The following is a 24,768-nucleotide window of genomic DNA, read 5'->3' as shown; positions in this document are numbered from 1 at the left end:
TTACCGTCCCCTCCCTTCCCCCGACCGACACCCGACCGCAGATTCCTGGAAAAGGTACCCTTCTACTCCCATCATATTAAAATTACGGATTTTCCGTCAAGGTGACGTGAACGGGGCAACCGAGGGGTCACTGTTTACGAAATTTTTCTCAGAACTGGGGGTACCGAATCGATTGAAATTTTATAACGGGATGATAAATACCCTGGGAAAGGGTTTGATAACCATGACATTCCGTTTTTATAACGAAAGTCAAAAGTCGGAATATACAAAGGTGGGATACGGAACTGCGCACGCCTGGGTGGGAGTCCCTATATAATGCCGAGCGCGCGGTTGGAGCGTCGTTACCCTTTGGTCTTCCAAAGGGTTAACATCCTATTATATACTTCTACCATTGCTCCCACATACATGCACACACCTGTATGTATGTTGGAGCATTATTAATGTCTGATTCAACCCTTGAGTAACAATCAAACTCCGGTTAACTTAGGTTATGAAACCGAGCCTTATGAGAGACATCCCCCTTCCTCCCATTTCCTTTCCTACTATATTTAACTTAATTTATTACATTTGTAATGGGCTCGATACGCAGCAACCTCCACGTGGTGAGCCTGGGGGATTGGTGGTTTTCAACTATCGTTGGAAACCACCAATTCGCTAATAGCTGCGCGAATGATTCTACTTAGCTTGTTTTTTTTGTTGTATAATAGTAGTCTAATGTAAATAAAAGTGGAAACATTCATTCCGTGCGTGCGGTAGTGTAACTTGCGGAAGAGACATTGTCGGGTACTTTTTCACGCAGCAAGCAATTTCGGATTTGCATTTGCTAATCGAGGTAGATTCTTGCGGGTATGGCAATGCCTTACCCTTAGCGTATCTGGCAGCTTCCGTCGGCACCCAGTACGTCGTAGCTAGGCTACGGCGTGCAAGGCTGCCTGGCTCAGGTTGTCAGTTTGCGATGCGGTGCTTCGCTTTGGCGGCAGCCTGCTGGGGCTCTGCCTGCTGTAAGTCGGGCCAAGTCCGTTGAGTGAAGCTCGTATTCGCGAGCTGACAGCCGGGCTGGGTTAGTCGCCGGTGACGGTGGAAGCTGCTGGATTGTTCGCGTTAGAAGTAGTATGCCACTTTGGCAATTTATATCCGAAATTCGAGGCCAACTGGAAGTGTATTCTGCGACTTCTCTTATACTAAGCGGCGAGTATTGTATGGATGTATGAGTATGGTATGAGAGTGGTATGTCGTATGGGTTATGGAATCCTGGTTCTGCGAGTTCCTGGGACGCTGGGAATTCGACGGAACCAGGTGCCTATGCTTAGGCGGGTCCCAGTTGCAGCGGCCTCCTCGTGGCGGGACCTGGGGGATCGGTGTCATCCCCTAAGGATGACACCGATCCGCAAACTAGCTGCGAAGTAGAATTTAGTTAAGATCAAATTTAACCTTCCGACTTGTCTCATACTTACATGACATGATAAGAAAATTATATTGTTGAACTTCTAATTATAGTACATGTAAATATGAATGCAATACATAATAAAATAATTTAGATAGACTCGAGTGCTCTTCTTCACTTTTAATGGTTTTCCATCTTCACGCCTTTTGTTCATATAACCCACTACCTCTCAACGATTTTCGATTTGCGAGGCATATACCTTTATTTAAAATATTACTAGACCGGAAATGCTAGTAATCTCGTTTTTTCATATAGCGAATACGTAATTCGGCGCATAAACCCACGTGAGATGAAAGTCCGAGAAGTGAGCGTTCTCGTTAAAAATACGTAATAAACTCCCTGATGATCACGAGCAGCAGATGCGACAGGATAGTAAGATTGCGTTCCGTGCTGCCCTCGGTGTAGAATGCGGGCGACTCGCGCACTTGCCTCCAATGGTGGACATGCATATTATCCGGACTGTATTCGGTTGAACGCGCAAAAGAACAGTCATGCGCAGAAAGCACAGAGAAAGGGACAGAAGTACCCCCTGGGACTCTCTGTCGGCGTGCACCTGAAGCATCGAGGTATATTGCCGTGCGAGTGCCAGTACTGCCAGAGTATCGGTACAGTCGAGTGGGGGCACCCTCCGGGCGAAGTCGCAGTTTACGCGAAATTCGGCGTTGCGCGTAGCGATTGCCGGGGGTGCGGGAGTGGTGCATAAATTCGTACGCGCGCGTCCGGCCGTACGAGGTGCGAGAGGGATCGACAAGTGGACGCGTCTCGACGAGGACTAAAGACGACCCCTCGCGACGTGGTAGACTGCCCTCGGTGTCGCTTCCTTGTGCTCCCTGTCAAGGCAGCCATTTCCGGGAGTGAACGGTCATCCGGCGATCCACGGGCTACGGAAGAGTGACGGGTAAACCTTTTTCCAGACAGTGCATCCATTTCGTTTCTCGGATCGCTCCGTCCGCTCGATCGGTGCCGTGCGCCATCTTGGAATTTCCGGGGACAGTTTCGGAGTCCGCCGTTCGACGGCGCCACCAGCTACTCTACGGTCTCGAAGAAGGAAACGTCCTCGGGATATTTCGCGTGGCCGATAGAGATAATGGTGTGAAATTCTCCCGTCCGGATGTGCCAAGATCGCCTGGATCGAGTCCTTAAAATCTGCCATCTTGAAACCTTCCTCGTCTAGTTTGGCGTCCCTCCGCGCGCATCGCCACCCGCGCCGGATAGTTTCGGAGTGCAAGGAAGTCCGTTCGCGACGACGCCTCGCTCGAATCGTTGGCAGGGCGCCGGGAAGGTAATAAAGTGAAAATCATCCGAAGCCAACGTGTCCCGTCTCGGAGGTGCGTCCCTCGAGTCGCAGTCGGTTCGTCCGCGGACATCGGCCATTTTGGAAGTGTCCGGTCTCGGAACGGTGCGAGAAGAGTCCGCGAGGAGCGCCACCTCGATAGCGTGGAGCGCCGTCAGTCTCGGTCCTCGCTTCGAGAGAAAGAAATGCCTGTGCGTCCGGCGCCGCGGCGAGCAGTAGCAGCGCGATCAAGGCGATCAAAGATGGCGGTTCAGGCCCCCCCGAGCCTCTAACACCGACACGCCAGATAACTCGCGCGCTTTTCTCGGCCGTGCCCACGGGAACTCGTCCAGTTATCGCTACGTATCGTGCAAGCGTCCGCGGCGAGCCTACGCGGCTGCGGCATGGAGCTCCGCGTCGGGAACAAGTACCGGCTCGGCCGGAAAATCGGGAGCGGCTCCTTCGGCGACATTTATCTAGGTAACTATGAGCCTCCCACCCCGTTTCGGGTTGATTTCGCCCAGCGTCTACCCTGCGAGCGGATCGGCGCCGTTCCTCGCCTGAGTATCTCCAGGGGGTTCTCATCTGTGGCGTTTCTCTCTCTATTCGCAGGTACCGATATCACCACTGGCGCGGAAGTCGCCATAAAGCTGGAATGCATAAAAACTCGGCACCCCCAGCTTCACATAGAGTCCAAGTTTTACAAGATGATGCAGAGCGGCGGTGAGTACTCCTAACCGCGAAGGTGTTAATATCGGAGCAAAGCGCCGCCAAGTAACTTGCGATAGACCTGTCAAAATGTTTTGTTTGGTTTGGCTACAGCTGGCTCGCCTGGGCACTGCCCCTTCTTCCCCTCTTCCCTTCCTCCCCTCTCCACCTTTTATTTCTTCCCCTCTCCTCTTACCTTCCGCCCTGTTTTAACTACGATACAAAGCATATGCCTTGTTTCGAATGTCAGTCGATGGTGACTCGTTGTTGGTTCCAGTTGGTGGACAAAGTACCGATCAAAGCCGAGATGGTAACGATCGGTCGCTGCCTAGAGATAAATACTACCTTTAATTAGAGGTTAAATAATTTTTCTGTTGGATTTTTTCTTTTTGTTGTTTTTTTTTTTCACCCTTGAGTACGTTGTCAGGCAATGGGTCGATATATTTGCAAGTGTCTAGGCGGTCTCCGTTAATACGTTTTTGGCTGAATCGCATATTTCTCGGTTTTAAGTTTTGTCCATGAAAAATCAGTAGGATGAATAATTTTGTTGCGTTTCAGTTGGAATTCCTACCATAAGATGGTGCGGTTCGGAAGGTGACTATAATGTCATGGTGATGGAGCTTCTCGGACCGTCGCTAGAAGATCTTTTTAATTTCTGTTCTCGGAGATTTTCTTTAAAAACCGTTCTACTGCTCGCCGATCAGTTGGTAAGTTTGCTGCGACGATCTAACCCATACATAATAAACATTGACACGCTCGAAGATACCGCATCGTATCTCATCATTTTCTTCCGGATTATGTAACATTTTGTATAGTCTCGAGCCACTCTAAATTTGTCTCTGTTAATGAGCAGAGTATTTTCAGGAGGGCGTAGATCAACCGACAAAATACTTTCACCGAAGGTACGGTCGAACTTCCCAGTGATATGCTCCACTTAGCTTGACTTCCAAGTAGGTCGTCCAGGGACACATAGGCTGTTGCATCCGTTGACTTCCATTTTACTAATTGCGTTTCAAGAATTAAAGTCCCGTTATTGGTATTTCGTATCGTTGACAGTGTTGAAGTTATTAACAATCCATGCGCTCGGTCTTTGTACCTCTATTGCATAATGCAAACCTAAATTACATCGAGCAATGTAACCAATGAAACGTGCTGTCTCGAACCGTTAAAGATAAGTCATTCGATAGACAGCTGTTATCCGGCTGTTCTTAGGGAGACCCTCGGGCTCATTGTTTATTGACTTAGTTTCCCTGGAATCGACGATATGTTCCTAATGGGTGTCCAAAGTTCATCCAGCGATTGCCCTGGTCTTCTTAGTTTGAATTCATTGTCTTTGTCTGGACATACCGCGAGTACATTGACACCGACCTAAGCGATTTGAAATTAGTTCCATCTGTCGCTACATTTCTGAATTTTCGGGGGGTGAAAAATAATCGTCACTAAAGAAACGTCTATTTTTCTGTACTTTAAAGGGATACGTGTCGACTTGGTTTTTTTTAGATATCCAGAACTGACTACGTCCACAGCCGTCACTTTATTCACCGGGACATCAAACCGGATAATTTCCTAATGGGGTTGGGGAAAAAGGGTAATCTTGTATATATCATAGACTTCGGACTGGCGAAAAAATATCGCGACAGTCACACCCACAAGCACATACCTTACCGAGAAAACAAGAATTTGACCGGTACGGCCAGGTGAGTGGAAACGATACCTCCTCCCCGAAAATGAATGCCGTAGCTTTGAAACGACGACTCGACTAAATCGGCACTATTCCTTCCAGATACGCGAGCATAAACACGCACTTGGGAGCCGAGCAGTCCCGAAGAGACGATCTCGAGTCACTAGGCTACGTGCTCATGTACTTTAACCGCGGCAGCTTGCCCTGGCAAGGGCTGAAGGCCGCGACCAAGAGGCAAAAGTACGAGCGCATCTCCGAGAAGAAGATGTCCACGTCCATCGAGGAGCTGTGCAAGGGCTATCCTGGTAAGAGCGACTCGGAGCGCAGTTTTTCCCCGTCCTTCCCTTCGCAGGCGTATCCCGACTTCCGACTGAGTCTCCTGCTCTTCTCTTTCTTGTCCCAGCGGAATTCGTTTCGTACCTGACGTACTGTCGGGAGCTGCACTTCGAGGAGAGGCCCGACTACTCGTACCTTCGTCAGATATTTCGAACGCTGTTCCACAATCAGGGATTCACCTACGACTACGTGTTCGACTGGAACATGTTGAAATTCGGCAACACCAGGCAGCCGGCCCCTTGGGCCCGACAGGCCCCGGCCCACTCGCAGCCTACCAACGCCGCGTTACCTTCGACGGCCAACAACGATCAGGAACATCGACTGAGGTCAGTACCGGCGGACCTTCCCGGGCGCCTTCTCTCGAAGGGCGGCACCGAGGATCGAACCTTGGCGGTGCACACCGAGTTCTTTCCGCGTTATAAATAGTCCGGTCATTTTATTGCGACGAGTGCGCTCTATTTTCGGACGTTGGGTCAATGAATCGGGAAATGGCCGCGCCGGGCGGGGGAAGAGAAAGAGAGAGAGAGGTAGGCGCGACCTCAGCTCGGGACTCACGAAGTGGTTCGAATTTGCAGGCCTTACGCGCGACAGTGCCTCGAGAAGGCCTCCGGCGGCAACGTGGGACCCACGGTGGGGACGTCGGGGCGCCGACAGAAGCACGAGGGCATGGACGCTCGCGGGGACCAGGATAACCAGGAGAAGAACGAGCTGCAAGGTATAATAGAATTGTACCAACGGTACCGCGCGGGCCAACAGCAGGGGCACCCCTACCCCCGTCAGTTTAGCACGTTCAAGTCGCCGCCGGGGACGGGTCTCGGGGACGACCCGATGACCCTGGGCGTGGCGGGCCTTAGGCTGGGACATCGCGAGACGGCTCGGGACCGGGGCCGGGGCGACCTTGGCTCGGCGACGTCGCGCGTCTCCTACCAGCCCGCGGGCCAGCCCCGCGACGGGAGCCCCGACGCGGAGCCAAGGCGCCTCGACGAGCGGAGCTATTTTTTTCATGGGCATAAGACTAAGAAAAACGTAGATCGCGAGGTCGTGGTGTTTGGGGCCCTTGGGCCGGAGACGGTCCGAAGGAGGGAGGAGGCAACCGGCGGGATGAGCTGCTTCGGGCTCCCGGCTAGGGAGGAGCGCCAGGACGATGGCAAGGCGCAGGCCTACGGGCCGAGGCCCGACTCGGAGAGCGTCCAGTTCCTGGAGAAGGAGGGCGAGATCTTCAAGAAGAGCAGCGTCGAGCTGCTCCAGGAGGCCTCCGCCGGCAGAGCGCGGAGGAAGGACAAGGTCCACCGAAGCATGGAGTCCCTGGAGAGGAGTGCCGACTTTCCGGGGGCCGACGCCAAGAGCCTGGACCTTCTGGCGCGGGAACCGAGGAGGCCCTTCTTTCACGGGAAGCAGCGGAGTCTGGACTCGTCGAAGAAGTCGGCCGACTCGACGGGAAAGTCCCGGAAGCGCGCGGGCTTCTTCCAGCGGGTCGGCAGGAGTCTGCACTTCCTGCCGCGCGAGCGCGACAGATCGCAAGAGCTGCTGGGCCCGGAGGAGAGGTCGACCGACCTTCCCAGGAGCGGCCAGGACAAGTGCGAGTATTTTTTACGCCGACACAGGAAGGATCCGAATTTTTTTGAGCACGCTCCCGACCTCGGGCCCGGGCCGGGCGAGCCGAGTCCCCGGGAGGACCTCGAAACGGAGACGAGAGGAGACGACTCCCGGGGCCGGCGGCCCCTTTCGAGGTCCGACGGGGACAACGAGGTCGACGGAGTCGCGAGTCGGGGCCGCAGTCCCTGCACGGCCGACGAGGAGACGGTGCCGTTCCCCGAGTCCCCGACCGGCCCCGCCCCTGCCAGCGTCGCCACCCAGGAGACCATCAGCGCAGGCAACAAGGACAGCCTGGAGATCGGGTACTCGATCAGCCAGCTGGGCAGATTCTACCTCCGGAGTCTGCAGACTCTGAACCACGGCGAGGGCCGCGGCTCCGCGGACGCGGAGCCCGAGAAGCGCGACCGCTACCTGGACTGGATCGCCAAGGCCGATCTGGACGCCGCCAGTACCGGAACGAACTCCAGCGACCCCCTTGGCCGTGCCAAGCCCCAGGGCAACCTCGACATCCTCAAAGGAATCCTCCTGGATCTCTTCGTCTGCATCTGCATTTAACACCCGCTCCTCGATACCGGGATCCCGACTCACCCGAGGACTCCCGCGTTCGATTCTCGAGAGGGAATCACCACTGCCAGCCTGCACCACGTACCGAGCGATCTCGAGGTCGACCTCCAGCAGACCGTTTTGCGATGTCCACGTAGGCTCTAGCCCGGCACTTTTCGCGCGGTCTTGCTCCTGCGGAGAATCGTTACAGCGCTCGATTTGCGACGACAAGGAAGAGCGAGAGCGTCTCGACGATCCGTCAAACGGTCCAAGGGGGTCGGTGTAGGATTTCTTTTTTTTTTTTATTCCTTTCCGTTCGAGGGAAATCGAGCCGCGTGGGACCTTTCGGGCTCGCGTCGGACATCGGAGAGACGATCGCGACCCGACCAAAGTCGACAAAGTACCTCACGCCTAGTCTCCGGGAGAAGAGTTCGTCGGGAACGAGAGAGAAAGCGACCCAATCGTTACGATTAGTATTTTATTTTGCCCCCCCCCCCCCGTCCCCCCTTTTTTTAATACGTAGACCCTAGGACGACGCGTCGCGCGTCACATGCCAAACCATTTTAATGTAGGTAACGTTCGCGTTTAAGGAAACGATCCGTGTACGTACGCACGTCCGACGACGACGACGGTCCGATCGATGCCCCCTTTGCCCGAATCGGGCGGGACCCCCTCGAAGGAGCGACTCGTCGTTGGACGCTTCCTTACATGACATTCTTGATCTCCAGACTGACGGAAAGTTATAGACTGACTTCGTAGGTATAGGTAACGCCAATCTCACGGCCACGAGGCCACAGGGGGTGGTCCCGGACGCGGGGGACGTTGGGAGGAATTTCTCGTCCAGAGGAAGGAGCGCCGAGTCTCCTAGATACTGCCAAAGCTTAGATTCCTAGAGGGTACCGGCGAGGGGTCGAGCGGGGAGAGCCGCCGTTCGTTCGGTCCTCTTTCGCGGATTTCCTTCGCAATCTCGATACATACATATATATATTTTTCTACCTAGAGACTCGGGCGTCCACCTCCTTCCTCCCCGGCGTTCTCGTCGGTAGGCGTTAAGCGTTCGTTTTTCTCCACCTCTCGCCTCGTTTTAATTTTCCTCCAACCGTCTTCGTATCACCTATTGTAATCAGCCTGTTTTTTATTATGAGAAGAAAGTAGAAATAAACGTTTTTCCATTCAAGGACTGGTCTGTTTTTTATTTCTGTCTCACACCACGCTCGCGACGTCGAGGATCCTTTTTTTGTACGTCTAAATTTCTCTTCTCACTTGGCTTGAATGGAAAAACCACGTCGCGTTCGGGTCGTCCTTACGCGGAGGCGCGGCTCCGCTTGATTTTCCGCCGCGCGGAGGAACCGTCGACGCTCGCTTTGCGCTTTTCCTCGTCGCGAAAGAACGCGCCAACCGAACGGAGTAACGAACGATGGTCTCTTTCAGTGTCCGCCGGTGGAGGCCAGGAGAGAAGGATCAGCCTGCGGCTGCACCGCAACAACGTGGCCGCGGCCGCGGCCGCGGCGGCGGTTGCGGGGGAGATGCAGCCCAAGTCCAAGTGAGTTGCTACACCTTGGCCACCTTCCGGTACGAGTCTGGTATCGTATTCGACGGCGCCCGGAGTCCTCGCACCGACGGCCGCGGGCGCCGTCTCCTCGGGGGTCCTGGAAACTTTGAGTCTTCGAGGTCGCGAGTCGCGAGGAAGGAAGGACCAACGTCGGATACCGCGGCATGGTTCCCACTTGAGTAGCTTCCGGTAATTCCGCTCGACTCGGGGTCCCTTTCCCGTCTCTCTCCGGAGAAACGCGAGCCTCGACTCCTGGGGGTCGGGCGGAGTCCGTCGCGCCTTGCATGCCGCCGGGACGCGTAGATTCGCCCGTCCGGTTCCGTTTGCTCCTTCTCGGGTCGTCGGCATTCTTCTTGGGCGGGGCGCGGCGAGGACGAGAGAGAGAGAGAGGAGATCCGACGAAACGAGTCGGCTTCGAAGCTCCCATAAAACTTGTCCGTTTTTCTCCGTTGATTTTCAGGTAGCCCCGTTTGACAAAAACGCTTAAGAATGTAAGAGTCGCGGTAAAGCGCACGAGAAACGTTAAACCTAGACCTTGGTCGCTGCCGAATCTCGAAGCGGGAACCATGCTTCCTCCCGTGGCACGGTAGAGAGGACTCCGTAGCGACACGCGGGGGAAAATCGGTCTCTCCCTCGAAAGAAAGAACGAGAGACGATGAGCGAGCGCGCCCGGTCTCGCCTCTTTCCACGTTTCCTTGCGAGCGCGTTCGGCCCCGTCTCCTCGATGCGCCCCGCGAGACGGAGGGACGGAGAGACAGAGAGAGGGAGAGAGCGGGAGAGAAAGGACGGACCAAGAGACACCACGTCGAGGACCAGCGAGGAACGTCGGAGGGACGAGGCAAAAGCGAAGAGCCCTCGCCTCGGTCCGGAGGACGGACGAGCGAGCGGAAAGCGCAAAAGAGACGCGAGACCGGGAACGAGAGCGAGAGAGCGAGAGGGACGGATCGAAGAGGGCGTCCGAGACACGGTGGCGCGCTAATGTCGCTCTTTTCTGTGTCTTTTGTTTTGGAAGCGCCAATGCGACGGCCATGGCCCCGCCCACCCTGGTGGCCAGGCGGGCAAGCGTTCGGCACAGCAAGTGAGTCGGCCGGCGACGGCGACGGCGGCGCAACCTCCACCGCCACCCCCACCAGCGCCACCCACCGGTCGCCAGAGGAGCAAGTAGGGCCGGAGTAGGTCCCCCGGGTGCTCGGTCGCCCCGCCCGGCCCGGGGCAGGAGGGAAAAATAGGAAAACGTGATAAAAAAGTTACATATACATAGGTATGTCTTACCGACACGTGTTTTTCTATGTATTTTTTTTTTTTTTTTCATAGGTACTACCGTTACTATTACCGCTACTACTCTACTACTACTCCCGCTACTCCTACTACGCTACCGCTACCGCTACTACTACTACTACTACTACTACCGCGTCGGACGTATAGCGAGTCGAGGAGGGCGGCCGCGCGTCCCCGGGGCCCAGGGTGGAGGAGCCTCTCTCTTCCTTCGCGTTCCCCCCGGCTCGAGGGACGCGGAACACTGCCGTCGAGGAAGAGGACTCTGGCCGCGCGGTCGGCCTCCTCCTCGAGGGCGATCGAGCCGAGCCCCTTGGAGGAGGACGCGCGGACGAGAGGACGTGGCGGCGTTCGGAGGTCGCTCTCCTACTTTTACTCCGTTTTATTTCCCTTTTTTCGTTAACGCGAGGAACTTTTTGTCCGCGGCATATCCGAGCGATTGGACGGCCTAGAAGTCGAAGCTCGCGGGCGTCTTTCTCGAGTCGGGGGGAGACGAGCTCCCCGCGTCCTGACTACACCGTTGCGAGAGAAAGAGACGACGCGCGTTAAGGTCCTTTTTTAATATCAACTTAACGAAGAACGTAGGCACAGGGATCTAGGTTCGGACGCGAAATACCGATGGACCGTATCCCGGACTAGTACATAACTCGTAGGTAAGGTACGTTGGTTTAGGGTTTGCCGAAATCGATCGACCGCTTGGGGTCGCGAGTCCTCGCGGAACCTCTTCCCCGGGTTCGAGGCGATTTGCTTAAACCTTTGCGTTAAGTTTCGCTGGTTACACCGTGGACCGGGCGAGGAAGCGAAGCGGTCGATTAATTTCGCAATTTGAATCGTCTTTGGTCCTACCTAACCACTAACGCGGATCGGTACCGAGCGACGGCGACGACGACGACGACGACGGCAAATACGACGACGACAACGACGACGAGGTGGCAATGTGTTTCAAGTGTTAACCGCTTTATCGAAAGTCGAACGGTTTGTATGTGTATATACATTAATTGTACGCCCAGGAGGGAGTTCGCGGACTCCCCGTGACCCGGAGGAGACGAGACGAACGAAGCCACGTCGAAGGGCCGGCTTCTCTCCTCTCGCTTCCTCTCTCGTCAAAGTCGTTTCGGTAACGTCGACTTTAGGCGGGGCGTTTTACGCGGCGAAGCGTCAGGAAGCCCTCGAGGGGCTCGGTCGCCGCACGGAAGACGGAAACGACGTCCCGACAGAGAGGGATCACAGGAATCCTGGTTCCGGAAGGAAGGAGGGAGAGCGACTCGATCGGTTCCCGGTCGACCGGGCGGTCGCCAGAGAGTTCGGGATCTTCGTCGGGGCGATAATCGACAGGTCACGCGTGTGCGTTCGTGTACATACATAAGGATCTTTTAATCGACTAGAAGAGGACAGGAGGAGGATCGTCCGTGCATGTAGCGAGAGGGATAAATCGAATTTACTCGAAGAGTAAATTACCACGAAGGAGAGAAAGCAATGAGATACTTGTAATTGGACTTTATTGCCGGTTTGTTTGCCTCCTTATCGAAAACATCCCTCCTTCCAGTCCCGCGTCCCGGTCGATAGCGCGACTCGTCGTCCTTGAACTTTCGCACTCCCTCGACGGGAGCTACTTTATCAGCGGTGACTTCACAGGGAAAAAATAGCAAGAAAAGGGAAGAGCCGTTCTCGACGAAGGTCGGGGAAGAGGCACCTTTACACGGCCAGGAATCCTCCGTCGACCGGCAAGGTGATCCCGTTGACCATGGAGCTGCGCTCGCTCAGGAGGTACACGATGACGTCCACGACCTCGTGGACTTCTGCAACGTAAGAAATGAGAGCACTCGACCTCGACTTCGTAGTTACGTACGACCGTCGACGGAAAGAAGGATAAACGTAAGAAGCGAGGTCGCCTCACCCGCGAATCGACCCATGGGGATCTTGGACAGCATCTCGCGAGCCTTCTCGGGGTCGCTCCAGGCCAGCTTCCCCATCTTGGTGAGGACCACCGTGGGATTGACGGCGTTCACGCGGATGTTGCAAGGACCCAGCTCCAGCGCCATCGTCCTGAAACATGGGTTCCTTAGAAAAGAATCCTCGCTAGGGGAGAAACATCCAAAGCATGCTCAGGTTTCCAGGGACCTCGTTAACATGTCCAGAGCCGCCTTGGAGGCGCTGTACGCGACGTGCTCCTTCAGGGCGTTCTGGGAAGCCTGGGAGGAGACGTTGACGATGCTGCCGCCCACTTTTCGGGCGATCATGTCCCTGGCCACGACCTGGGACACGTTCGCCACCGCTATCACGTTCACGTTGTACAGGACCTCGAAGACTTCCGGCTTGATGTCGACGAACGGAGCCAAACTCGCCATGGCGGCGTTATTGACCAACAGGTCGATCGGCAGGACGCCCTGGACAGCATTTTTCGTCTCGTCCCAGTTCGCCAGATCCACCGCGACGGTCTTGATTTTAGGGTCCTCCTTGACCAGGCTATCCAGGTCCTCCTGACTTCTGGAGAGGGCGACCACGGTTCCTCCGAGTTCCGACAGCCGCAGCGCCAGGTTTCTTCCGATGCCTAGACGGATCGCCGAATTCCGGGTTAAGTGGTTATCATATTTTTGCATCTTGGAGAAAATTATTATTTCGTTCCAGCCGGCGGGACTTCGCAGGTAGGATTAAATTAAATTATGTATTTTTACCCAGGTCGTTATTTATGAGCTAGTATCGTTCCGGTAACTCGCAAGTAGTCAGTTAAACTCACCCTTGCCCGCACCGGTTACGAGGATTCGTTTGCCCTCGAAGGAAATATTCATGATCGCAGCGTTCGGTTAATACGTTCTCTATTATTGTCGGTACTGAACTGCGAAGAACTGAGCTGTATCGTTAGACCTGGTTGCGTTCATTTGCATTCGGTTCATGTCGAGATAACAAGGGCCGTAAGGTCGTCGATTATTTGTCGCGAGGTTGAAGTGTCTCGATGTTTCGCCGCGGTTCCGGGAGATGGCCCCACGGGGAAGTTCCGAACTATAGGTAACGTTGATTTTATAGGGGGTACGGGGTTCGCCGGAATGTCGGTAGATGGCGTGACCAGGTCAAAATGGAGCCTACAAGAGTTCTAACCGATAAAACCGGCAAAGCATTGCTCGGCTCGCCGGTGGCGTAAACATAGGGCGAACAAGAGAAGGACCGGGGTCAGCGGTCACGTGCTCAACACTCGTAAGGTATGAAGCGATCAATTAAAAAGGTGATGGCGGTTCCTTTCCTCGGGAAGCGAGTCGGTGCGTCGACGTCGCGGGAAAAAGCTGGCATTTTGAATCGCCTGTTCTTAAAGATACACCCGAGGCGAGGGAGCCGATACTTTAAGCGAGTCGGAGTAAAAACGATAATAATTTATTCGAGTTAATTAACGGTCCTTAGAAAACGTCGGGTTGGGCGGTTTAGATGGGCGTATCGGTCGAGAAAGCGATCGCGAAGTCAACGGTGGAAGGCTTCTCGGAAGGAGCTTCGAGGTCTCTACTTCCTTCGGAGACGCGAATACGTCGCGACGCCGAGCTGCGGTGAAGAGGACTCGCCGTCGGTGCAAGTGGGTATCTACAAATAGCATTTCGATCCCCGAACCGCAGCTGGATGCGCGAATCGTCGGAACGCAGGAATAAATACAACGTCGTAATAAATAAAAAATGGCGGCTCGGCGGCTTCAAGGCCGCCGGTAATTGTACGGCCTCCCGTAGGGGTCGATCCTCCCGTTGAATTTCTCCATCCGCAGTTGCTGGAAGTAGCTGTAGACGACCAGCCACATGTACGTATAGACGACTGCAATCAAACGAAACGTCCCTCGATTAGCCGCGCCCCTCTCGAGCGCTAAAGTCTCTTCCGTTTCCTCAGGGAGTCGCTGCAGCGCGGTCGGTAAAGAAGCTTACCAACGGACAAGAGGCCGAAGACGAGCCAGAGCGCTCCGTTTAGGACGTCGTGGTTGACGAAGAACATGATCGAGGTGTAGAGGACGCTGACCAGGAGCGCGACGGCGAGCATGATCCCCAGGACCACCCAGGGCAACATCATGAAGGTATTCCTCTGCAAAGATCGTTATATCGTTATCCTTATCCGTACCGCTTGCTCTTCGGTAACGCCTCGGCTTACCCTGAGGGCCCCGACGATGAGGAGCGTCGAGATCAGGATCGTCATGCAGAGGTTGACGGCGAAGATGATCTTCACCGCCGTCTTGTCGAGGATGTCGACGATGATCGTCTTCCACTCGACGTTCACCGTGAAGATGACGATCAGGGCGATCACCGCGAGGACCTGGAAGAGCGAGGAGAGGCGTCACGCCGGGTCTCGGCGCTTCCCGAGGATCTCGTCGAGGGACACTCACGATTCCGCATACTCCGCTGAAGATCGTCCCCGTCTTCAGCGAGCAGCATCTGCAGCACGACGTCAGCTGCATCCTGGGAGGGATTTCCCGGGCTCGGTCGGACGGGAACGGGTCCTTCTTCGGGGTCGAGGGCGGAAGCGATCGAGTTCTGGAGCAGTGGGAGTCGAAAGCCTTGAATTCGAGTCCGGCGTTTGCGCGCTCGACCGGTTCGGTCGACGGTGACGTCAGGGATGGAAACGGCGTGACGTAAGACCGCGAGGGTTTCGCGTTTATTAAAAAGGCGCGATCGCCGAACCGGCCGACCTTCCCTCCGAATTTTCCGGCACTTCCGCTCGATCCTCGAACTACCTACCCGACTGTCCAAAGGCCACGAGATGATCCCGAGGTCCGGGGCACCCGATAAGGAATCGCGAGTCGATCGACCGGTTCACCTCGCGAGCGTCATCGGGCCCCGGCGAAAGAAACGACCGCCTCGAAGAGGGGGAACGCGATCCGCCGTTTCGTCAGGAAATTCGAACGAGTTCGAATTTCGAAGTGCGAAAACGATTCAGGGCGATCGCGACTTTTGGGAGTTCCGCAGGTCCGGGCGCGGTCGCGAAGACGCGCATCGAATTGGCGGTCGTCTCGGGCGGGGAGCGAGCCACCCGGTAAACGTCGGTTAAAAATAAGCGAAACCGCTCGATCACCCGGTGCGCTCTTTTTCTAGGTGGCCAAGATTCGCGGTCCGCTCGGCGGAGAGCCGTTGGTCGCCCTTGCGACGTAGAACTCGGGAAGGGTCCGGTAGAGCCTTTCGATCGGAGAAGACGAGCGCAAGGGCTCGTCCCTTTCTAGAATTAGGACGAGGCTCGGCCCGATCGGACGTAGCTGGTCGTAATCGAGGAATCGATATCCCGTAGTCGCTTAAATTAGAACGCCGACTCGATAACCGTCGAAGGGCTGGGCCCGGGTTGGTCAAGGATATCTCCTTCGGGGAGACCGTTCCCAAAAGCGCGCGATTTCCCCGCAACTCGTCATCGCGGTCCTCGGTTGGCCGGACCGGTATGTCGTAGAAACTCACTTTTGGAGGCGCGGACTCTTTCGGCGGACCTCGCGGGTCCTCGGGAAGCGACGCGCAGAAGAGGAGACGTCGGTCCAGCGGCGTGTACGCGCTCGCTAGCGGATCGCCAGAAACTGTGCCAAGAACGGCCGCGGCGCGCCCGTTCGCGTACGTACACCTACACCTACACCTACACCTAGGCCTACACTCGCCCCGGCGGACGCGACACCGACGTCCACCGACATCCAGAAACCGAGCCTCTCTCGGCCTCGCTCGGTCCCGAGCGCCGCGAACCGAAAAACCAATCCGTCTGTTCGTCGATTCGAGCGATCGCGAGACGCTTTGGAAAAAGACGTCCCCTCGGCGACGAGGGTCGAAGGTCTGGGACCGATAGGACGCCTCTCCGATGCGCGTCCTCGCCGCGAGAGCGGCTCTTTCTTCGCCGACGCGATCCGCCTCGCGGGAAACTCGTAAAAAGACGACGCGGGTCATGCGCGGAGCGGGAGTTCCCTACGTCGTCGCTCGGAACGGGCGATTCCTCTCCGCCAGCTGGAGGGGACGGCCATTCACGATCTTCCGCGAACCCGCGTCGGCGCTATTTAAAGAAAACCCGCCGCGCCAAGTTCGAACTTCCTTCCGGACGCGGCCGCGTCGGCCGCGTCGCCCCGTGGACCGATCAAGAGACCCGAAATCGGGAGACTCGACGACCGGGCGAAGCATGGTCGGACGCGGCCGCGAGGGGATCGACGTTTCGAGGAAGGTGTAGCCCTCGTTTCCACATCCGTCGCGGCGAGAGAAAAGAAACGGGATTGCGCGGATACCGTCGAGGATGCTCGGCCGGGAAGGGAGGTCCACCTCCGGAGGCCCCGGCCCGACCCGAAGACGGAAACCTCGCCATCCTCCATGTATAGGATTTTCGGCCGGGTCGCGGGGACGTCCTTTCGAACCGAGCTGCTGATCATGACTCACTTGGGATTTGTAAGTCGAGATCAGCGAATTTGCCATTTTTTTATCCGCCAGGGTGTATACCGACGCGCCGTCTCGTAAGGTCAACAGCGTCCTTCGCCGGAGTCCCCTGAACTGGAGAGACCAGCTGAAGGAAATCCAAAGTCTGAGACTGTCCAGTGGAGACCTGGCCGAGGGCGAGGGCTTGACGTGTTGGATCAAAGGTGGTCGGTAAATCCTTATACTTGGATCGAGGGTGGATCTTACGATAGATCGTCTAGTGATACCTGCGTCGCTTGTCGCTTCAGTGCTCTCGTGGGTGGCTCTCGGCAGAGCCCTCGTGTCCGCGGTGTATCCCGTCAGCTTTCTCTTCAACTTCTTCGCGATCTTGAGCTGGAGCAATCCGCGGCTGGTCCTGCCCTGGATGGGCATCACCGTCTTGAGGAAGCTCCTCGATTTGGTGGTCCTCTGCGTAGTCGGGGTGCTCTACGTGGAAGACGGCCTCCCGGGGCTCAGGGTCCTGGAATTCATCGTAGTCGAGTCGATCTCCATAGGTAAGAGACCGGGATCGCATCGATGTCCTTCGACTTGACGAGGTTCCGTTCTTTAGTTCCAGAAGTGTACAACTGGCTCTCGGTTCGGTCCTTCTACGAGCAGGTCCGAGGTTGGCAGAGGACCCGCGAGATGCCCAGGACCTCTTCGGAGGCCGAAGGAAGAACGCGCCCCGAGAAGGACTCCTCCGGGCCGATCGACGAAAGGTTCAGCAGCATCTCCAACGTCGACGAACTCTTTCCCAGAGGGTCCCTGGAGATCGACGAGGGCTCCAAGTCGCTGACCACCTTGAGGACCATGGAAAGTCAGGACTCCTACGAGGAAGGCGACCCGTTGCCTCTGGCGAACGACCTTACGCCCGCCGAGAAGTCCATAATGCTCCTGGGCATCACTCGGGACGAGGTCGAGAACGTTCGCACGAAAATCCACGAGACCCTGCCGACCTCCTCCCCGGAGGAACCGACCGACCCCGGTCTCGTCGGCCAGGTTTGGCAGCGGGAAGAAACTCCGCTCGAGGACGAGGACGCTGCTCGTCGGGACCGAAAAGACACGAAATCGTCCTCGACTCCTGGAGAAGCGGTCCGAGCAACGACCTGTCGCTGCAGCTCCGGAACGAATCCCTGGGGCAACCGGTGGACGGTGTTTCGTCAATCGTCCGTGTTTCCTGCGGCGGTCCGGATCACGGGAGGGAGCTCGCGCCCTACGGACGACCCTTGGAAATCGAGAAACGGCCTGCGGCGTATGGACGATCTCGTTGCCTCGAGGAGCTGCAAGGACCTCGAAGACCCGCCGTTCGCATCCAGAGAAGCGCAAACGGATTTCGAGGACGAGGACGAAGACGAGCCCGGGGACGGGTTCGAAGATCCGAGGTCCAAAATCGTAGCCGCCACCCAGACGAACATGAGTCACGTTTGGAGGCACGGTCCCTTTAGGAAAAATTCGGAAAGAGTTTCCTCGAAGAGATTCCGAGACGCCGAGAACGTCGGAAGGACTCCTCGTCGACGGGACGGGATGCTCGAGAGCGTTCGTTTCGAGAACGCCCCCGAACCATCCAGAGGAAACAGGACTAAGAACCGGGAATCTCCTACGTCCGAAGGACCTCCGCGGGCGCGGAGGTCGGATCTTCCAGGAGTCGCGGAGTCCCCGGAGGAGAGGGAGGCTCGAGGGATGAAGGCCCTCCGCGCCTACAACGATAAGACCTTGCTCGAGTACAAGCGACTCTTGGAGACCGACGGTGGCGTCCCGATGTCCTATTTTTCGAATTCTGGAAAGAGTCCCACGTGGGATCCGATCGTTCCCGACGTCTCCTCGAGCTCCTCCGTCGCGGGCGAGGATTGCGAACCAGAAGAGGTCCAGGCTTCCCCGACAGTCCTGCCTACCGGAGGTTGGGCAAGCTGCCACGTCCAGGAGCCGTCGCTCTGTCGGTACGAGTACGCGGCGGCGACGTTGTGGGGGGCCTTCTTCCACAACCCCAAGGACACCGGTGGGACCTTCTACGCGGGACTCATCGAGGAAGATCTCTACCCGATTTTCGGAAATCTTCCGGCGTCCATGGGCGACCTCGTCAAGGCCGGGGGACGGAGATTCTCCAGGGCCGACGGACTTTTCTGCGACTCGTCCTCCGACGTCGACGGACTCTTCTTCGATGGATCTTTCGTATGCGGACGAGAGAATCTCTCAAAGGAATTTCTGAAACCCTCGGAGGTCGCCCTTGAATCTCCGGAAGACCCACGGAAATCGTTGGTACCGGAACCGCCGGATGACGTGAAGGACCCTGGGAACCAAGGGACCAGGGACGTCGAGGACGCGGAAACGCGTCAGGAAGTCGAGCCCCGACTCGACGCAACGGAAGTTGGGGTCGCCGGGGGATTTGGATTCGGAGTTCTTTCAAAATTCGGGATCGACCGGAAATGGATGCGAGCTCCCATAAAAAATTTAATTTGTGGATTCCGCAGGTACACGGTGATCCTCTCCGAGTCCCTGTACCCGAATCCTTTCAATCGCGAATGGACGGGGAATATCGCAACGGTGACTAGAGATCGCCAAGGAAACAGGGTTCCTCGGGACGTCGTCTCGACTTCCGTCGACGAGTCGAAGCTTCTGCATCGCGGTCGAGATGATTTCGAGAAAGGAGATAGAGATCCGATGTCCATGACCATCGGGGAACTGTGTGGCAGGTTGGAAATCGTGACGAGTGGCGGTCTCGAGGACGACGACCAAGTTCGACGGAAAATCCAGGAATCGATGGCCAGTCCGGAATTTCGATTCTTGATACGAGTCGTCGACGATTTCCGAAATGTATCTCGAATCTCGAACTCTACTATCACTTCGAGATCCGTGCTCGAAACCCGGATCGCGGCCACGTCCTCGTCCGACCTCCCGGAGATGGGGCGAGTGCTCCGAATTTTCCAGGTTGAGACGGTCGTCTCGCGTAGGTCCTCGAGGGAGGAATTTTCCGAGGTGCCTGACATCCAGCGCTTCCTGGAGGGAGAGAGGTCGAATACCCTTTCTCGGAGCACGAGCAACGTCTTCCCCGGGAAAGACGAGGACGAAGAGCCCTCGAAAGTTGCGCCCTTCTTCGACGAACGTTTCCCGGAAGAAGAGGATCCGATCGAGAAGAGTCCTTCGAGGGACGACGGCCCCAGGGTGAAGTTACCCGAGGAGGAATTCCTCCCCGAAGACGGCTCGTCGAGCGGCCAGGCTGCCCGAATGGTCGCGAGCCTCCTGGCGCTGCTGATCGCGACCCTGGCCATGGGATCCGAGCAAACTCCCGAGACCGGTCTTTTTGGAACGAACGACCCGACTTTTGCTCCGGCTGACTCGGACTCGGATCCCGAAGTCGCTTCCACCGTCTCGCGACGGAATTCCTGGAGCGACGTCACCGACATGGAGGAGTTCTCCGCTACCACCTTGTCTTCCGCCGAGACGAGGGAGTCATCGAACAAAGACCATTAAAAAAAGTAAATTGTACTAAAAAAATATTTATTGTCTCGATAGCCCGGCGCGATGCGTACAAGGAGGTCGGCGGATCAGCAGGTCTCGTCGTAACCCGAGTCCGAGTCGGACACGACGTAGTCGGGGTCGCAGACGGTGTTCCTGACGGCGGTCCTGACGTTGGCCCTGAAGACCCTGTAGGCCGGCTCGCCGAGGTCGAGGCGACCGTAGAGGTACATGGGGAGCTTATTGGAGATCAGCCAGACGTTCTGGTCGTCTTCGTGGTCGACTCGGATGTCGTTGGGGAAGACGAGGGACACGTTGCTGTGCCCGACGACTCCGAGGTTCCGGGGGTCGTGCTCCTTCCGGGTGTCCCAGCACCAGACCGAGTCCCTGGTGACCATGTTGAAGAACATGACGCCGTTCCTGGCGATGGCCGATCCCGACGAGTGGCCGAAGTCCTTGGCCCTTGGCCGGCCGACCGGGGCGAAGGCGTCGGGGTGGGCCTCGGCCGACTCCTTGTCCCCGAGGAGGGAGGTGGAGACAGCGAACTCCCGGAAGCTGGACATCGGATGGAAGAAGAGGGTCCGGTCCGAGTGGACGTCCAGGGGGCTCAGGGCGATGCCGAAGATCCCGTCGGTCCACTGGAAGCCGAGCCCGTGCAGCTCGTAGCGGGAGGCCACGGGGTCCGGGAAGAAGAAACGGTGCTGCACCCTGAAGGAGCTGTCGGCCGAGAAGTCGTAGACGACGATACCGAACCGCCAGACGTCCGCGAGGTAAGCCCTCGCGCCCTCGCAGTTGCCGTTTCTCACGTCCACCGCGATGTTCGAGTAGAGCGAGTCCTGCTTGATCTGATCCGGAGTCAAGGGGTACTTTCTGAGGAGTCGGTCGGTCCGCAGGTCGAAGACGAGGATCTTTGGGGGACACGCCTGGAAGGGGGAGTCGGCCACGTCCACCTTGCCCGAGTCCAGCACCCAAAGTCGCGCGCACTCGTCCACCTGGATCCTGAAGACCGAGGTAAGACCCTCGCAGGTACCTGCAACCCGAGAAGAGTCCGAGAAGAGTCTCTCTTGTCGTTCTCGAAGACTACCGCTCGATCCTGGACTTACGCGATCGGTGCCACTCCCAGCTGGGGTAGGGCCTCAACTTCGGGCTCGTCGTCTTCGAGATCCGGGGCACGGTCGCCAGGGTCGCCGGCACCCCGTCTCGCCACTTGGGCAGGGTCAGGAACACCCTCTCTCCCCAGACATCCAGACCCAGAGGCAGGACGTTCTCGGGGACGTACGTCCCTTCCGCCAGGGCCGCCACGCGCGCCGAGGAGTTCTCGTACTCGAAGTCCACCATGGTCCAGGAGAAAACCTGCGCGAGACCCGACCTTTGGATGAAAGTCCCCGACCTTTCTCCGACGCCGCTAGAAGGCGGTCAACGCGGGCAATTTCTCCCCCGACTCGAGCGGCATCTGGGTCTAGACCCCACTACGGATGACTCGAGACTCTTCTCGGATCGAGGAATTTACCATGTCCATTGCAGGGCCGGCGTACTCGTCCTTGGGGTAACGATCGTCAGGAGGCTCGTAGGAATGGCCGGGCACGTGGACTCGCCCCGGTGAGACCTCCGGCTCGGCGTCGGTCACCTCCTGCACCTCGTTTCCCGTGCCGACGTCCGGGTAATGGATCAGATTTCGTTGCAGGTTCGACGCCGGCGGAGGATCGAAGAAGACCTCGGAGAAGCCGACGTCGGGTCTCGAGGAGAGGCCCCGGTGGAGGCGCTCGTCTTCCAGGAGTCCCGGGAACCTCTTCGTCGCCGCCTCGTCGAGGGACGGATGCTCGCACCTCGCCTGAGGCAAGAATTCACCAACTTAAGGCGTACTATATTTTTCGAGCGGAAGGGCATGCCCGACATTCGGAAAATCCGCCGGTCCCAAGGTGGAATCGCGCGATACGGCGAAAGGCGATCTCTCGATCCTTTCTTCGGTGAATCACGCGACGCGCCCGCTCTTGGAAGGACCGGAGTCGCATCGAGAGATCGCCCTTTCCTATCTCCGGAGACAGTACCGAAGTGTACCCGGTTCCTGAGGGAATCCTGGAGATCCTCGGGGGAAGCGGCGCCTGGAGTTCCTGGGAGATCCTCGCGGGACCCGGGGCTGGACCTGTCTGGGCTCCGATCAGCGACATCGAGATCAACCAGGGCACGATGCTGGCCATCCCTGTCGACCGATACATCCGACACGTGTATTGCATTCCGCGGTCGTAGTCTCCGGCCGAACGAAACGGCCATTCGAGTCTTTCGCTTCGAGTAACCGAGGATTCCTCTGGTCGACTTTTCTTTTTTTAAGGATCTCGAGGCAAGACCGAGCACTCGCGAGGACGTTCGCGTCGAGACTATCCACGAGAAGACTCGAAGGTGAACATACCGCATCCTGGATTCCACGTCCGAATCGACACCGATCGAGAGAACGTCCGAAGCCCCCTCCACTCTTTCCAGGTGTCCTACCTCACTTGCGGTAGGTCAGCGATGTTAAGGTTCGCGAGAGTCGCGAGCGAATCCTCGTTTCCGGAATTTTTTTACCGTCCTTTGAAAGCGGGAAGGCGCTCGGACGTCCTTTTTCTCCGTAAATTCTAAGAGACTCGTTTCATTCATCCGCTCATCGCGGTTCTTTAACTACGGAGGGGACGGAAACGGACGCTTTTTGAAACGGCTTTTCGCAAAATTATTCCGAGTTCCGTATGAAGGTGATTGGTGCGTCGGTGCACCGGATATTTGCAATTCCAATGGGCACTCGCTACCGTAACGAAGAGTATATTAAACGTCGACGGTAAGCCCGTAAGAGGCTCGTACGAGTGTATATTCCGTTTAACTCTGTACACCATTATTCGTTTAACTCGCGCGTAATAAGCGTGTAATTACACCCCGCAGTTTATGAGCGTACCGAGCCACCTTCACCGAACTCAGGGTATAAACGTACGTTGGGCAGCTGTTAAATACGGGGGTACGTCAAGTAAATCGTGCATGGGATGGGCGCGGTACTGCGGATAATTCCACTTTTATTTCGGGGATAGAAAAAAATTCCCAAACACCTGGATAAGCGTTATAAATTCGATCGTATATTTCTGCAAATTTCAAGGCGGTGTTCCCGTCACCTTTAACGTTTGGGGGAAGCCTCGTTGAGGAGTCTTTCGCCATTATGGAGGAAGAAAGATCACGGAGGATGGGATCGCGAAGGGGAAACGGTCGGTCGCGGAAAAATTCTGAAAGGTCATTTTGCAATCGCGTGCACACCTATTGTACGCCATTTCTCTCGGGTGGTCGCTATTGCCCCGCAATTTGCGCAATCGCGAGATTTACCGCGGATGGAATTGATACCGTACGCATCGTTTTGAAACGCGGAAATTGAAACGGATCCGTCGACATTGGTGTTACCCTTTCATAAGCATTCGAGGCAATCGATGGCATAACTTTAGGTTCTCCCGGGATCATTCGATTATGAGCTTACGTCACTTTGAAACGGTGTCCCGAGGCGCGTTCCTAATTGCGAAATTGGCCTCGAGTTTTTACGGAGACCCAACGGGTGCCAGTATCTCGCCGGTGCAAAATGCTTTTCCTCTCGGCCTCGAAGAAACTCGGTCCAATTCCATTGCGACACCCTTCCTTCGGGAGCAGCCAAGGAATCGTTTGCCACCCGGAATAGAACCACCGCCTCTACTTACGAGACCTTCCATGACCGGGAGGGAGTCTTCGGCGAAACTCGAAATCGCCGAAGGTGCTCTTCGAGCCGAAGAAGGGGTCCTCCCAAAAGAACGGTCCGTGGTTCCGGAAAAAATTCGGAGGACTTCCCAGGGGCGTCCACGCGTACGTCCACCTCGACTCCTCGGCGTTCCCGTCGACGTCTGCTCTCTTCGTCCTCGCCATCGGATTTCTGCGGATTACGGGTTCGACAATTGAAAAGGAAACGTTGAAAACTCTCGTCGGGGAAGGAGGTACCCTGGAAGGAAAGCCCGGTGTGAAACGAGAACGCGATCCGATAACCGAGCCGCTAGTCGGTCGATATTAATCATTAGGAAGCGCTACGACGGGAGAAAGTCATTTCCGTTTAAACGAGAGATTATTATTTATGCGTCGATGAAAGCTTCATCGGGATCCGAGCGATTTTTAATTTTTCTACGGAAGGGACACGGTTCGAGTCCGCCACTGGAAAATATCCCATATCGACCCGGTAGGGGAAACTCGAGAGCCAAGGTCCTTAGGAGCAGAAATTAATTTCTAGGACGCTGACCGTCGCGGTCCTGTTTACGATGTGGCTAATTTCCTCTCTTCCCGGCAGGAGCGGATCAGCGAGGAGATCAGTCATCGGTGAATAGAAGCCGAAGGTCGAGAAGCGTCCAAGTACCGGAAGGAAGGAAGGAAGAAAAGAAGAGGAGATACCGACCTGGCTAGACGGTCGCCGAGCCTGGATCCACGGAAAACGAGGGTCTCCGCGAGGTGCGAGAACCGTAGCCGGTCGTCGAGATCCATAACTAGGAAGTACTGGCGTAGTTTGTGCTAGGA

General features: G+C 56.4%; 5 protein-coding genes across 12 annotated transcripts; 2 read left to right on the top strand and 3 right to left on the bottom strand.

Moving 5' to 3' along the window:
• The first annotated feature begins 54 nt into the window (after window positions 1-54).
• On the top strand, window positions 55-11,904 carry LOC105701776 (casein kinase I). 6 transcript variants are annotated; one of them, XR_002762184.1, is made up of 10 exons: window positions 57-3,197; window positions 3,330-3,440; window positions 3,984-4,132; window positions 4,926-5,122; window positions 5,209-5,411; window positions 5,510-5,768; window positions 6,018-6,157; window positions 9,013-9,124; window positions 10,142-10,368; window positions 10,448-11,904. XR_002762184.1 is itself a non-coding variant. In XM_023432337.1 (9 exons), exons 1-9 carry the CDS (start codon window positions 3,122-3,124, stop codon window positions 10,296-10,298), a joined length of 1,401 nt encoding a protein of 466 aa, XP_023288105.1. In that variant the 5' UTR covers window positions 55-3,121; the 3' UTR covers window positions 10,299-11,904. The 6 variants fall into 6 exon arrangements, 5 of the variants coding, with proteins under 5 accessions (XP_023288105.1, XP_023288104.1, XP_023288106.1 ...); XM_023432337.1 differs by having other exon boundaries at window positions 55-3,197; window positions 5,513-5,768; window positions 10,142-11,904; XM_023432336.1 differs by having other exon boundaries at window positions 10,142-11,904.
• LOC111673950 lies at window positions 6,165-8,758 on the top strand. Its single transcript, XM_023432340.1, has one exon. It carries the CDS (start codon window positions 6,271-6,273, stop codon window positions 7,591-7,593), a length of 1,323 nt encoding a protein of 440 aa, XP_023288108.1. The 5' UTR covers window positions 6,165-6,270; the 3' UTR covers window positions 7,594-8,758.
• Window positions 11,891-13,640, bottom strand: LOC105701779 (L-xylulose reductase). The gene is made up of 4 exons (XM_012428838.1): window positions 13,146-13,640; window positions 12,530-12,959; window positions 12,306-12,454; window positions 11,891-12,207 (listed from the first exon to the last, which is right to left on the bottom strand). Exons 1-4 carry the CDS (start codon window positions 13,195-13,197, stop codon window positions 12,104-12,106), a joined length of 735 nt encoding a protein of 244 aa, XP_012284261.1. The 5' UTR covers window positions 13,198-13,640; the 3' UTR covers window positions 11,891-12,103.
• A 112-nt stretch (window positions 13,641-13,752) lies between these two features.
• Window positions 13,753-16,228, bottom strand: LOC105701777. Of its 3 annotated transcripts, none has more exons than XM_012428835.2 (5): window positions 15,109-16,228; window positions 14,757-14,904; window positions 14,525-14,686; window positions 14,305-14,458; window positions 13,753-14,197 (listed from the first exon to the last, which is right to left on the bottom strand). In XM_012428835.2, exons 2-5 carry the CDS (start codon window positions 14,803-14,805, stop codon window positions 13,822-13,824), a joined length of 741 nt encoding a protein of 246 aa, XP_012284258.1. In that variant the 5' UTR covers window positions 14,806-14,904; window positions 15,109-16,228; the 3' UTR covers window positions 13,753-13,821. The 3 variants fall into 3 exon arrangements, with proteins under 3 accessions (XP_012284258.1, XP_012284259.1, XP_012284260.1); XM_012428836.2 differs by having other exon boundaries at window positions 13,934-14,197; window positions 15,814-16,228; XM_012428837.2 differs by lacking the exon at window positions 15,109-16,228 and having other exon boundaries at window positions 13,934-14,197; window positions 14,757-15,100.
• A 3,621-nt stretch (window positions 16,229-19,849) lies between these two features.
• Window positions 19,850-22,500, bottom strand: LOC105701589 (protein yellow). The gene is made up of 4 exons (XM_012428450.2): window positions 22,288-22,500; window positions 21,740-22,060; window positions 21,333-21,582; window positions 19,850-21,259 (listed from the first exon to the last, which is right to left on the bottom strand). Exons 1-4 carry the CDS (start codon window positions 22,498-22,500, stop codon window positions 20,319-20,321), a joined length of 1,725 nt encoding a protein of 574 aa, XP_012283873.1. The 3' UTR covers window positions 19,850-20,318.
• Between the last annotated feature and the right edge of the window lie 2,268 nt (window positions 22,501-24,768).

The sequence above is a fragment of the Orussus abietinus genome, unplaced genomic scaffold (assembly GCF_000612105.2).
Source record: "Orussus abietinus isolate OABI.00-Male unplaced genomic scaffold, Oabi_2.0 scaffold24, whole genome shotgun sequence".
Classification (NCBI taxonomy): Eukaryota; Metazoa; Arthropoda; class Insecta; order Hymenoptera; family Orussidae; genus Orussus; species Orussus abietinus.
The sequence above is the reverse complement of the archived record's forward strand: the minus strand, read 5'-3'. Positions and strand labels throughout refer to the sequence as shown.